Raw genomic sequence first — 14936 nt, 5'->3', positions numbered from 1 at the left:
AACTCCCTGGAATTTCAGCAGTGTGGCTTTTACTTACACAGCTCTGGCTCAGTCAAACATTTGAATGAACACTTCAACCCACGTGCTTGCCTAATGTATGAAGCCTTACCTCACCAAGTTCTTTGCTAAATAAGGGCTGAAGAGTCAGGCACAGCTTTCACAGAAAAAAGCCTTTAGTGGTTGTATTTGCAAAATAAAAATCTATTTCCTAACTCTGCCAAGTGAGAAGGAAATGCAAGTTTTCCACAGGCCCTTCTGCAGACACTCTCAGACTGATGGCACAGATGTGGATTTCAAAGTATCTATAACAAAAAGGGCCTTTGAAAGACATCTGTGGTCATGAAGAAAAATCTGATACAATATCCCCAACCCATTTCCAGCTTTGCTCTGAGGGTTTCTTTGCTAGTGACTCACATCTCTGATAAAATGTGTCCATGTGAATGATACAGAAAACAGTGGGAAAACAGCCATTGCCTGTGGAGCTCCCGAACACAGCTGAGGGCTGGGATGGTTCAGAGCAGACACAAGAGATCACAGGGCTCATTTTTTATCTGGATTATCCAACACAGAATGTCAACCGTGCTTATGAATATCTGATGTTAGAAAACATTTTTGTGCCTGGGTTCTTGTCTTGCATACAGGGGCATAATGAAGGAATAATTCTCTTGGAACAAATGTTATTACTGGGATGAGATTGGATTCAATCCTTTCTGTCACTGGGAAGCCTCTTGCTGAAATTCAATGAACACAAACACAAATGCAAAAATCCAAGTGGCATAGATACAAATTATATACATTTATTTTTATTCATTTTAAATAACATTCTTCTGTATAAATTCTGACATATATTCAAATCATACACTTTTTTTTTCTTTTTAGAAATGCATTTGTAAGCATAGCAATGCTTGGGAGATGCCGTATTTGGATGTAGAGTGAGACTGATGGGTTTCAGTTGGGAGCAAGTACAACTTTTAAGGCCCACATTTTTCTTATTTTAATCCATTCCTCTGACACATAAAGAGCAGAGTCCTGTGGGAGCTCATTCTAAAACTTCACTTTAAAGAGAAAACTATTTTTGTATCCTTTATTTAAAGGAGACTGTGCAAACTTTCTTCCACATTTCCATTGCCTGTAACATAGAAGATGACGATGCTGCACAGCAGTGGTTAACCGGCCCAGGATACCTGAAGGATGCTGGATACATCCCCTCCTCTTTCCCAAATGCTTGCTAAGTTTGCTCAGCCTGGTCCAAGGGAATTATCATTCCAGTGGCTGACATCTCCTGACAGCTCCCCAGGGCTGGTGCTCCTTGTCGCTATTTCCAGCTACAGTGCTTCACGAGATTCGAGATCATCTCTCCTCATTAACCAAGCACTTTTCTGCCTGTCTGTTGCACTCTGTGCTCACCAAATATTCCCCCAAGCCTGAGCCCTCCAGCCTGTCCCGTGCCCTGCCCCAGCCCAGCTCTGTGCCCTTTATCTGCTCCCTCTGTCCTCTTGCCTTTCCTGCCGAGCAGGACTTGCCCCAGCCAGACCAGCCAGGCCCTCACACTGCCCAGGACTGTGCCTGGAGCTGCCCACATCCACCCAGCCCCTGCCCTGTCACACCTCCTCTGTGCCCTGCAGCTGCTGTCCCTTGCCATGAGTCCCTTCTCCATGACAGCCCCACCACTGCAGCTGGACAGCATTCCCAGGCAGGAGGTGCTGCCCATCAGAATACCATATGTACCTGTATTGCCAGCTCAGCCCCAGAAGTCACCAAGATGCCCTCCCTGGCTGCTCAGCTGGGCCTCAAAGCAGCCCTGAGAGTCCCCTTCTGATTCACCTGCCCTTACCCCAGCCTCAGGGCACACCTCAGCACCTGGGAAGCCTCGTGACAAGCGATGGCACACGTCAGGGTGCTGGTGGCCCTCAGGACCCTGGCACAGGTGTTTGAGCTCTCCACCCCCTGCACATACCATCCAACCCAAGGGGACTGGAGACAGAGCCAGCTCAGCTTCTTCCTGCAGGGCCAGGGGAAGCTGCACGATTGGTAAGAGCACAGAGGATCTGATCTCATGTCATCAAAGGCAAACACAAAGCTGTTTATTCTTTGCCTGCTAAGGCATCGATCTCCTTTTATAACTGCTATTCCTGTGTGCCAAGGCCTGGGTAGCAGGAGGTGGCTGCTGTGTCCCTGCTGAGTCATTCTGCCATGTGGCAAGCACGGTGCCAGTGCCACATCCTCGCTGTGCTCCCTGCTCAGGAACATCCTGTGCCATCCAAATCTGGGCAGTCAGGTCCCCCCTGCCCAACCAAGCTTCCCATCCCATCTGCCAGCTGTCTCCAGCCTTCATCCAGATGTGCAGTCCACAGGCAGCAGCTGTCCTGCCCTCCCCTGCAGCCTGACTGCAGAGCATCCTGACCTCCTTCTCTTCCCAAACACAAAGCCTTCGGAGGACTTTGGAGGTCAGAAGCAGCCCAGGTGCCAACACCTCCTGTGCTGTGGCAGGCAGGGACTAGGAGGGCTCAGCACCTGAGCCCAGGATCTGCTTGAGCAGATGGTCCTTATTTCTACAGTGAGACAAAAATCCAAGCCTGTTCCTGTTACAAAGCAGCCCACAGTCATAGCAAAATTTAAGGAAGAGGTGTTTTGTGGCAGAGATGAAAAAAATCTACCGATGTATTTCAGAAATATTAAAGTGAACAATCTGTCCTTCGCTTTGCTTGCTAGCATCAGTCCCAGAAGCCAACACTTCCTAATTACTTTTCCCCACCCCATGAAGTGACCAAGTGCAAGTGTATCGCTAGATCAGCACCTCTAAATAATTACAATTCTTAGGAAATTTTCTATTTTGTCACCACCCTACTCTTAAAAGTTTGATGAGTAACTCGAGGATCACCAATATCCAGATTTTCTCCTCCAGTCCTCCCCTCTTTTATAACTAAAAGCAACATTGCTCTGAATGACAGGAGCCAGATTTATTACCTGGAGTATGGGACCTCACCCAGGCCCACCCCAGGCAACAGGAGCTCTTCCATCAGCTTTTTCCCACCAGCTTGGGCCTATATGCAATTCCACATTCTGCCCTCACCATTTCCCTTGGTCATCCTCAATTGTTTTCTTTCTGACTTGCCATACCTCATCTTTAGATCAGACAGCAAGTATATGAGGCAGAAATGGCACCTTTGAGCATGTGCTTGAATCACCTACTTCCCCCCCTCCCAAGTTTCCAAAGGTTAAAAAACCCTCCTCACAGCACCAGAAAACAAATAAATAACCCCTATGTTCTCTCTACCATTTCTCATATGGAGACATACCCACTTTTGCCTGGCGCTGAGGATGCATCCACCAACTCCTGCATCACCATTGCCCCATCAAAGACAGCCTTTCACCTTCTGAGCCTCGAAGCGCTGATCTGCTCCTGTGAGCTCTTCATCTCAAAGCTGTTTCCACCCAAATCCAGGATACCTTTGCTTTTGCCCTTCAGGAGGCCAAGGGGGCTGAGCTCAGCCCCCCAGCACATCCCCCTGCCTTGTCAGCTCAGCAGGGATGGCAATGGGATCCCTCCAGATGATGAGCACCCACCAGGGAGAACCTCAGCCACAGAGCCCAGGCTCTCAGTGTGTTCATGACAGTGTATTTGCATTTTGTATAGAGACTTCAAAGCAAGGAATAGATTGGTGCATCCAATTTTTGGACACCTACACAGCCCTAGTCATGGCAACACTGGTATTCACTCTGTATTTAAAGGAATGGCAAAATGTGACAGGTGCAAGTAGGGAGCACTCACATTTTCTCTAAAAAAGAAAGTTATTCAATGACAGTGGAAGAAAAGCTTTAAGCAGTCGGTGTTTGCCAGAGGCCCAGCTCCAACAATATTGCCATCTCATTTACAGTATTTTAAACAATCCTCATGTTTTTTTTCTTTTTTAAACAACATCACTAACCGCTGTACAGTTAAAACCTAGAGGATAAAACATGACCTAGGGGACTGGGGGAGGTTGGGGAGAGGGGCTCATGGTTTTGTTGTTGGGGATTTTTTGGTTGGTCAGTTGGTTGCTTGTCTTTTTTACAAATAATTACAAATACAATTCCAATAAGATATATTACATTTTATATACAGAACACACCATTTCTATCAGGGTAGGGTATTAAGCCTGGCTTTTATTTTTACATGGCAACCCTGAGATGTCCTGTCGTCTTCCCTTGCACAGAAACTATACAAGTTCATTAACTCCTTCTAGAAAAAAAACGGATTGCTATGTTTTAATAGCATCATCACCCTGTATAAATACTCAGAAAGGGAAAAGCTTAGTCTCTTCCCTGACTCAAATGTTCTCATGGTATTTTTTCTGTTTCCCTGCTCAGTGGGAACAGATAATGGTGACTTTTTTCAAGTGTGCAACTCACTCCTCTACTTGCCTTTTGGTAGTACAGTGAACAATCACTTCCCAGTTTTTTGTCCTCCTTTTCAAACAGATTTTTATCAGGAACTAATATGATGCCTTTCCAAAGATCTGTTTCCTGACATTCCACTGTTAATTCATGAGCTACTTCACAGACTAAAGGATGAAGACACAAGTGTTGGGTTGGCTGGAAACCAAGTAGCTTCTGATTCCTCATTGGGTTCTACTCTCTCCACCCCACCACCTCTTCAGAAAAAAATGTTTAAATTCAGCGTAACCCAGTTTATAACAACAGTGAATGCTATGGATCTTTATGATGGAGAACTGGACACTGAACGCATTTCACCACATTACCTGAAATTCAGATGTACTACACTGTCTTCTGTTCACCTGTAAAGCTACAGGACGCCCAGCACCAGAGACTATCTGAAGAGCAAATTCCTCTGCGTGGAGCCTTGGCCCGGATCCTGATACCCCTTCCACAAGCCCTGTAACTTTTTGAGAAGCAAACTTTGGAACAGCTGGATGACTTCTAAGCTTTATAGTTATGCATGGGAGTCGTCAGCGTGAGCTGTCCATTCGGGGCCACCTCATTGCCATCATCTTCCAGCAGCCCCGACACGTCAGCGTTGGGAATGCTGTCGTGGTAGCTGCTGAAACTGATGTTGTCCTCTTTGAGTTCAATGGTCCAAAAGGGAGCGTTAAGTTTTCGGTTCTGATACTCACGGTACATGTAGACAGCACCCACAAAGCCCATTAGTAGGACCACAACGATGATGATCACTGTCAAAATAATGATGTTAAACTGAGTCCATGAAACATCTGCGAAAGCAGCGGTGCTGTTGTCAGAGGAGCTTATAGGAAATAGTGTCTGTGGAGTTGTTGGTGACAAAGTACTGTTCAGCACTGCCGTGGAAAAGGAGGTGGCCTTGGTGGTATTTGGAGCAGAAGTTGTAAACTCTCTTGGTTCTGGGCCAGGAGTGGCTTCTACAAAACAAATTACAAAATGATCAATAAAAATCTGCTAAGATGGAAATCAAACACAAACGTAAGAGATGTGACATTTATATCACAGTTATTATGGCAATTAAGGCTACACTGTTAAAGCTGGTATTTTTTCAAAGCAGTTTAGAAAATGGCTGTCCAGGGTTGTGTTTGGGGGATTTTTATATAATTCTGTGTGCTAAGTGCCCAAGGACTACAGGATTCCTCTGAAAAGTCTGGTGCTGGAGAGAGCAGCTGGAGGTGCAGTAATCAGGATTCAGGGTTCAATACAGGAGCTCATGATGAGAGCAGGTCCCCCAGCAGGTCCCCAGCTCCTGTTCAGCCCAGGAAAATGGGACTTTACCAAACTCAGCAAGTGTGGACTCTGAACCAACGTGTCCTTTGGTGTCTGCGTGGGCTGCACTCAGACACAGCAACTCCAGGAGCTCAAACCCTTCACAACCAGCGTGCCAGATGCAGGACTTTGTTCACAATATCATTATTTCCGCCCTACTTGTACAAACAAGAAGATCAAAACTGACAAACTGAACCACAAGCATTCCACTGTCCCAGCATTCAGCAGCAGGTTCAGTGTTTGCACTGCTTTAGGTAAAAGGGCAAAGTAAAGCAGTTCTGCTTTCAAATGAAGTCGTACACAAACCACATGGAAAGCCCCAGTCTGCACAGCCAGAAGCAGAAGGTCACCAAATCACAACAAAAAAAAAGACTGTGGATGCTCTTAAGAAGCTTTTGAACACAGCAGAGGCCAGTTGGGATCCTGGTTTGATTTCAGCTACTGGCATATGTGCACACAGGAAGGATGAGAACATGGGAACTACCAGACTGTGTTCTGCCTTTTCCTTGGCACTGAATAGCCAAGAACTTGCCCTGTTTCCAGAAGCCATGGGATAACTCCTTTCTCACTTCAGGAGTCAAGCTAACCTTGAGATCTCAGAAGTGGGATGCAAATTCATTATGCCCAGATCAAACCTGTTGAGTTCCAGGCCTCTGAAAGCACCATAAATCCAGAGTATTAAGCTCACAAATGTAACTAATAAAGCATTTCCTCACATGAATAACTTGATCTATTTTCGGTTCTCAAGTCCAGGCAACAAGCTGAAGCCTCAATCAGCCAGAATGTTCTCTGCACCTATTGCTGCACAGGACTCTCTGCATCCTCTTTCCCACTCTCTTCCTGCCAACAGAAAAGCAACTTCATTTTAAATCCACATACAGCTGCAGCAATTACAGCTGATGGTGCCACGCTGTATGGATCCAGCTCTCCTGAACATCTACTAATTATGATTGAGGAGGAGAGTCACTTCCGAAGGACTAATTTTGCACAAAGTTGCATCTCCAATGGCAACAGGAGCTGGAATTATTCAGCACATGTCCTGCCACAGGCCCTCAGGGGAACTCCCACAAGTTAACTTCAGGCTGTCACGTTCCCAGTTCAGGCAGCAGAGAAAGAAATTCATCTGGAAGGGGCATCACACATCTAATTGAGGTTCCTTCCCAGAATCCCCTCCCTGCAGCAGCTCCTCTGTTCTCTGCAGGTCCTGCCTTAAGTTGATAAGGACACTCAGGATGCTGAATGCTAGAAGGCATTTCTCTATGGGATAACGGGCAAAATTTTGCAATAGGAAGCAACATGATAGGAGCAAAAGGTTCCTGGAAAACCTCTGGCTTTGGGAAAAGGGCATGAGGAATTCAGTCATCCTTTCCAAATTCCTTCATCAACACTCAATCCCTGGCAAACCCTGCAAGTAGCTATAAGTAGGGAAAAAACAGAACCGAGACAATGGCTGATTCACCAGCAAGGAAACAGCACTTTTCTGGGCTTTATTTGTGAGTCAGCATCAGCTCAGAGCTGGCACGGAGGCCTGGGGTGAAGACATTTCCTGGCGCTGCCGGGAACGTCACGGTGAAGTGCGGACCTCTGGCCCCGCGCCGCTTCCGGGCCGTGACACGGCGCTGCTTGTTCCGCTCCCCGGGCCGTGCCAGCCCTCCAGATGTCCCAGAGCAGCTCCTTGAGAGCGGCAGCTGCTCCCTCAATGGGCTGCTTTGGCAGCTCTGGCGGGAGCCTCACATCCAGCTGCTTGATTGAAGCGCCAGCTCTGCAGAGCTGCTGCTGCCTCCCACAGAGGAGCAGCTCCGGCGGGAGCCCAAGGCGCCTGTGCCCGGGGAGGCTGCGGTGCTTGGCTGGGTGGCACAGAGCCACCGAGGGCCTGCTGTGCCTCACCCTGGCAGCAGGAGCACCACCCCTATGCGGCTGGAAACACTCACTGTGGTCCTTTGAGTATCCTCTCCATCCGCCTTGAAAGCACCAGAATCCTGGTCAGCTTAAGGCTCTGGATGGTCCCTGTGGATATGTGGGTTGGGCTAAGCTTTGCACAGGCTGTACAGAACCTGCTGTCTCATTTCACCTGCGACCACTGAAACAGAGCCTGGGTGATGATTTCACTCCAGAAGCCACTCAAATGCACTGGTGATTTATGAAAATCTTAACCTAAAACAAGTTAATGCTCCCTAACCTCAGCATATCAGTTTTTAGGCAATTTTTGTGTAAGGAACTGGAAAGAAGCTGCATATTTTTTTAATTGCTTAATGAAAAAGGGAAAACGTAAGTGTCAGGGAAAGAGGAAAGCTCAAGGAGCATCTCCCAGCCCCCTTGAGAAGGGACAGGCTTTCCCCACATCACAAACTGGCTGTAACAATGCCATTAAAGTAAAACTGAATAGTGCAAACTGCAAGTACGCAAGCAAATCCGTGTATCTGGATTTTAATAGAGCAGGGTCATGTGAATCCTTACACAAAGCCAGAGCTGTGCAGGGGGAGGTAATGGATGAGCTGATGCAAAAGTGCCATTTCCAGCCCTGTTACAGCTAATGAGCATCCAACTTTGTTGTATTGATCATCTCCCTGAGCAGGGAAGGACTCTGTGATTACACACCCAGAGAGCAGCTCAGGAGTGAAAACCACATTAGCTCCTCATGGAAGATCTGAATTGAATCTCTGTCCATGACAAGGATGAATTTGTGCCCAAATGCTTTCCTGAACTCTGGGTTCTCTCATCTAATACATCACACAGGTAATGTTCCCATGCATGGTTTTGGAGATACACCATGAGGACCAATCTCCAGATAACCAGTGAAGAAGCAACTTCAGAACCATTTTCTCTCATTGTACATTAAATACACTGCAAATACATTGGGTTTTTCCAGCTTGTTCACTAGCAGTGCCTGCCAGGCTCTAGAATGAGGATGGTTACAGAACTAACTCTAAACCACCCTTCAAGGCCAGTAGGCACCAACATGGCATAAAGATCTAGTTTTCTTCCCTGCACCAGTGGCCAGATAAATTTAACCCAACGTGAACCATTAGCAGCACATCCTTCAGGACACTTCAACACCATCTTGAGCAGCACTTTTTACCTTTCCTGGTGCAGTTGGTGCCCTCGGGGTCCCTGCTGTAGCCCTCCTCACAGAGCTCACAGTGGAAGCCCGTGGTGTGGTACAGGCAGCCGATGCACTCGCCACTGTCAGGCTGGCACACGCTGGGGGACAACACTGGGTCCACGTTCCCGTTGCACTCACACCTCATACAGATGCTGTCTGAGTTGTAGTAGCCCTTGTCACACTGGTTGCAGTTGAGGCCAGTGTAGCCCAGCTTGCACTTGTCACACCTCGGGATGGTCTCACCAGGCTCTGTGGAACACAGAGAGCAAAGCAGGGATGTGTCACAGCCCCTTGCAGAGACACCACACTGTGGGGTTTATTCTGTGGGGTTTTTCCCCAGGACCTGACCACAAGGCATCCTGATAAAAATCAGCAGCCACCAAGTACGAGCCAATCTCAGCTTCTGAGCTGAAAATACAACTTTTGAACCGCAGCAGTTTCTCTGTTACTAGGGGAAGAAACAGCTTTGGGGAGTTCTGCCACCTCGCACCAGCCTCACAGAGCACACACAGCACGTTGCTAAGGAAATGGCTTCTTGCTCCTGAACATTTCCACCTCAAACAGGCAATTTCAGAGAACAGCTGGAACTATATCGGAAATGCTTGCAACCTGCAAGAACTTTGGGGCTCATACAAAGCCAGAGGCAGCTTGCTTGCAAAATTGATTAAGGAAATATCCAAAAAAGTCTTACAAATTATTATTACAGCTCTGACTTCTCTCATTAGGGAATCTCTGCTTGGAGAGTCATGGAGATGTTCAGAAGCAGACTCAGAGGTATGGAGGTCTACATGGCACTGCTGAGCATCTCCTGCCCCTCTCCTGGCTGCCACAAGCTCAGCAGCTTCTCTCTACAAAACTCTGCAGGTTCTCCAGAGCAGGCTGCAGCAACACACTGGGAGCTGAACTAGACTTTAAGATCCCTTCCAAGCCAAACCATGCTGTGATTCCCATCCCTCCCCTGCACAGCTGCTCTCACAAGAGGCAACAACACAAGCACCAGGGACCCATTGCAGTGCCCACAAACAGGAGCTCCACAGGCTATAAAACACCTCACTGGGCTGACACACTCTGAGAAGCAACTGAACTGAAGAGAGCAACCTTCATTATGAGGAATTAGACAAAAAGAAGAGCCTCACGTATGTGGCAGGTGCCAGTGGATGCCACGGTGGAGCAGGGGCAGTGCTGGCAGCCGTGGGTGCTCTGGTAGAAACCCTCCTTGCAGAGCTCACAGTGCTTCCCCTCGGTGTGCTCCTGGCAGTCCAGGCAGGTGCCTGCGGAAGGGAGAGGAGAACAAGCAAACATTCAGCAGCAGGAACTGGAGCAGAACATTTGGAGCAAGAATCCGTGTGGAACACACTCAATTATCAGAGCTCACAGGTGGTTTTGGATGCCCTCTGGCCAAAACATGATCCTGGCCTCTTATGACCTTCTGATGCTCATCCCCTGGCTCCACACGTACACAGATAATGGGAAAAAGCAGGTGGCCCCAGCAGAGAGGCCCCAGAGCTCACCACTGAAAGGTCACTGCAGGTAAACATGAGTTTCAGTGGTAAAATTCTCCTCAAGGGAAGCAGTTTCAGTTTGCATTTGTACCAGTGAGAAGGGATGTTGATGATTCAAGTCCCCCACTCTCATGAGGGGTGCTTTGGGTTCACACCTTTTGGTTTTTTGTGTGTGCAGCCTCTTCCTGCACCCCAGAGCTGCTGTCAGGGGTGAGGATGTGCCACTGTCCTGCTTTGGGGATGGGCAGCTCCATCTCACCAGCGTGGCTCCAGCTCCTGCACCCCAGGACAAGGCAGCAGCAGTCACTGACCTTCCCAGAGAAACAGAGGAGAAGTGGGGCTTACATGAGCCACCTGCCCTTCCTGGGGAAGCCCCTGAATCAGAAAATCAACATCCCGTGTCTTCCCAGGCGCTGTGTCCTAATGGCCTCCAAATTGCATTTTGATACTACTGTGACCAAGAAGAAAAATCTCCTTAGTTACAAAAGCACAACCTCTAGCCAGAGCCCATCCATCACCAGGAACACGCTGTAATTCAGCTCCTCAGTGAGATGGCAGGGAGCTGAGGGAAGCTTTGATTGAATCCCCTGTACCACACTCTGCAAAAGCAACTTCTGCAAAGCAGGGTGGCACAGAGCAGTGGGAGAGCACAGACAGATTCACTGAACTGACCCAGCAGTGCTGCTGGGGGATGGAAAAGTCTCATATCAACATCAACCACAGGAAAAAATCCTGACTGAGCTTTATGCTGACTGTTACAAAGCCCACAGCAGATTTTCTTATTAATATCAGAACAGTTTGGCTCCCTCACAAGCCCGACACGGCTGCTGCTCCTCAATTCCCACAGTGATGACTCCCCAGCCAAGCATCCCCAGCCAGCCTGGCATGTCCTTGCAGCCAACCTTCGTGCCAAGGACAGGAAGCAAACCTGGGAAGCTGCTGATTCACCCACCCAGCACCCCTTGCTCAGCATCAGCTCCCACACACTGTTTGCTCTTCCCTCAGCAGCCTGTCAGGCACGAGCCAGTGGTTTTTGTGGGAGAGATGGCAGGGAAAGAGGGGAAAATTATCTGCTGGGCTGGGTTTGTCCAGCTGCAAACCTGGATCAGCTGCTGCAGTGGGATGGATGTCTTGGACAGGGAAGTTCATTTGCGTGGTCACAGCAAGGCTGCCTTGGACTGCACTCCACAGGCACTACTGGGGGCATAAATGTGGAATCACACCTGTCTTGCCTTGGTCATTTCAGGACCAATGTCTTTCCCACCAGCAGAAATCACCCCCATCCATCTCCCCCAGCCCTGCAAAATGGCTGTGTTTCTCTGAGTCAGCACACTGCTCAGCCAAGCAGAGCATGCACAGGCTTGCAATCAGGTATCGCCGTGGAGAGCCTTAATAATTAATAGCACTTCTCATCCTGATAAGGCCCTCAGGAAGGATCAGACCTCCCAGCACCCCAACTGGGAAGCACCAGCCCACCTCAGAGCACAGACACACCACAGGGTACAAGGGTCGTGGCAGAGGAAGTGCTGTCACCTGGGGAGCTCCTGCTGCCCAAGTTATTTATTTATGCCCAGTAATTTTAAATATTCCTCTTGGACAGAGCAATGCCAAGCAAGAGCTGGCTGCAGAGCCGGCAGAGGGAGCCCGAAGTACAGCAGTAATGGGAAAAAACCTTGAAAATTTGACAAAGACTACACAGAGTTGATGTAAAGCTGGGGAGGTCACACAGAGTGCAGTCTCTAGAGCAGGCATCCGATCTAATTTTTAATCAGCTTGGTTCCCTGCTCTGGTTTTTTGGGGTCCCTCACCCACAGCAGCAAATAAATCAGATGAAAGAAATTAAAAAAAAAAAAAAATTAAAGAAGTGTTTTTGTCAATTCAACAAGAGGTCATTAAGTAAAACCAGGGGTTTTCATTGCCATGCTGTGGGATGCTGGGCAATCCCAGCAGAAAGAACAGCCCCATCCTAAGGGCAAGGTCTGTGCTGGGTTTTCTTTGGGTTTTCTCTTAAAATCGAGAACATTGAGGGAAAAAAAGAAGAGCAGATTATCCTCCTCCTTCACAAAACCCACACACCCAGCTCCAAATCAGTAACACAGCTGATGTGTGCACAGCTTCAGGGACAGCCTTATTCCTTCAACACTAGTAGGACATAAGCACACAGAGTTCAGTACAGGAGTGAATACAGTAATTCAGCCTCAAGGGAATGCAGTAATTCACCCTCAGGGAGCACAGATCTGGTGCCCATGGATCAGGGCATTCCTCTGCTGCAAACACACAGCCCAAGAGGGAACAAAATTGCCCAGAAGTACCTGATTTCATGGGCTCTGTCTCTCTGCCAACAAACTCTGCAACATTACTTTTAATTATTACCCATTTCTAAGCTGCTGGATAAATATTACAGAACTGCCTTTCAGCCTGGAAGTTTCAAGGAGAATTTGGATTTTGCAGTGAGTGCTGTGGCTGAAGTGGGCTTGTGCAGGCAGTCCCATAACAGTGTCCTCCAGGATCTCTCCTTCCAGTGGAGATGGGAAAACCATTAGGCTCCCCCTGCCCTCCCATAAGCTGTTCAAACACAGCTGCCTCGACATTTCCACTCCATCAACATCTGTCTGAGTGAGAGACAGTCAAAGAAATGATCAAGGAAAATAAACAAGGCCAATTTATAAAAAGTGGGCAATATTAACTAGGTGCTGCCAGTTTTCTCCAGATCAAATCCTGCTATCTGTGGCAGCAAGTCCCCTTGCGTCAGTGCCAGCACAGTGTTTGTTTCCAGGTAAACAGCAGTTGAACAAAAGCTCTTTAAAAGCCCGTGTTGTGTGTTTGTGTAAGTGCAGAAAACAATAGAGCCCCAATTTCTGATACAGGCTGCTGAATTAAGGCTCTACACTGCAGCCTGGGCTAAATCACGCAGCCTTCACTGCCTTCCTTCCAAGGAGAACAGCTCCAGCCTTGCATTTCCATTTCAGCTTTGAGGTAAAGATTTTGGGCACTCAAGGCACAAAGATGTCGGTGAAGGGGATGAGAGCAGAGTGTGCTGAATGAGAACAGCCAAACCAGAGCCAGAGGAGGGAGGTGAAGTCTGTGCCCCTCTGATCACAAGAGGCCATGGTCACCTGTGGAGCTGTCGCAGGTCTGGGAGTGGTTGTTGCACTGGCAGGGCTGACACGAGCTGTGGTTGAACCTGTAGAAGCCCTCACTGCAGCGGTCACACTTCAGGCCCGTCACACCAACCTTGCACTGGCACTTCCCAGAGCTGCAGAGGGAAAAACAAACAGTGAGATCTGGCTGTGCCGGGAGGCAGCCAAGGTACAAACCTGCAGGCAGGTTTTGGACTCACTTTCCTCCTTTTCCTCCTTTCTGCTGGAAGCAGGACATGAAACACAGAGGCTGCCATTTCCAAAAAGTGATGGGGAATTCAAGAAAGGATGAGTGCCTGCCAAGCCAGTTGCCCTGACAGCAATTTCCAGCTGGGCACCAGAAATCATGGCTCATTCTAGAAAGCCTTGGCCCAGAGCCATTCCCTTGCATCAGCCCCAGCAGATGCTCCCACAGCCCCTCTGCAGTCCCTGCTCCATCCCCGGGTCCTGCAGGACACTGCCACACCCATGGTCACTGCACCTGAGCAATCCCACAGCCCCCACGTGGATCATCCCCTCCCCTCTGCATCAGTGCCCAGCAGCACCTCACAGATTTTCGGGTGAGCAGACAATTCCCTGCTCACCACCTGCTCTCCTGGCTCCCCTGGGAGCTGGGGCAGCAGCTCAGGTGTCCTGCTTGGCTCCAGCCAGGGCAGGTGTCAGCCACCTGCACTGCCTCCACTTCTCCATGATCCCATTGATCCCTTCCACACAATATCTCCATGGACACTTGGGCAAAGCCCCTCTCTCCAGCTGACTTCTACCCAGTAAAGCCAGGCAAAGACAAGAGAGGGTTTTCCCTTTCCCAGCAGAGGTTTCCACTCCAGCTGACCCCAGGCAGGAGCTGTTTACTTGGGCACAGTGTGACTGCAGGGAGGGTGGGGACTGCACTGTGAACACAGAGGGCATTGCTGGTGGCTGCCATGAGCAAACAAATACCAGGAGCTATAAAAAGCAAAAGCTACCCTCATTCCTTTGGCTTCCTGTGCCACTCTCTCCACACAGAGGCTTCCAACCCTTTGCTTTCATAAGAGACTCTATACACTGGCAGCATTTAGCTCAACTCTCAGAGGAATCACAGGAATGGATAAAATGCTCCTTCCCATCCAGCCCTGGGCTGGCCACTGCTGGAGGTGGCTCATCCCACCTGCACACTGAGAATGGCTGAGCTGAGGGACAGAGAGCACCCAGAGCCTCTGCACAGCCCTGAGAGCCCTGGGGAGACTGCAGGAACCTCCAGCCCTGCTGCTGCTGCAGGGAACCAGGACAGCAACCCGAATAAACAGCATTTGGTCCCCTCCAGGTGATGGATTTATCTGCAGCCACAGCAGAGGAGGTGATACCATCCACAGACAGCCCTGCATATGCTGGATTACCTCTTGGCTCTCCCCTGTATCACTTCTACCCTGCTCAAACACCTTTGAAACACCTTTAAAATACCTTTTAAAGTCAGCATTTCAGGGC

The 14936-nt window shown here is 48.9% G+C and overlaps 1 protein-coding gene across 2 annotated transcripts in view; it reads right to left on the bottom strand.

Annotated features, from left to right (window-relative positions):
- Window positions 1-772: 772 nt before the first annotated feature.
- MEGF9 (multiple EGF like domains 9) overlaps window positions 773-14936 on the bottom strand; it is a 47674-nt gene continuing 33510 nt past the window's right edge. The window contains exons 3-6 of one of the 2 annotated variants that reach the window (XM_085077199.1): window positions 13449-13588; window positions 9967-10101; window positions 8807-9079; window positions 773-5375 (exon numbers count right to left, since the gene is read on the bottom strand). In XM_085077199.1, coding sequence (XP_084933325.1) covers window positions 4921-5375; window positions 8807-9079; window positions 9967-10101; window positions 13449-13588 — 1003 coding nt within the window. In that variant the 3' untranslated portion in view covers window positions 773-4920. The other variant, XM_085077200.1, reaches the window with a different exon arrangement.

The sequence above is a fragment of the Lichenostomus cassidix genome, chromosome 17 (assembly GCF_008360975.1).
Source record: "Lichenostomus cassidix isolate B80296 chromosome 17, HeHo_3.0, whole genome shotgun sequence".
In the NCBI taxonomy this organism is placed as follows: domain Eukaryota; kingdom Metazoa; phylum Chordata; class Aves; order Passeriformes; family Meliphagidae; genus Lichenostomus; species Lichenostomus cassidix.
This window is presented reverse-complemented; position numbering and strand designations above follow the sequence as displayed.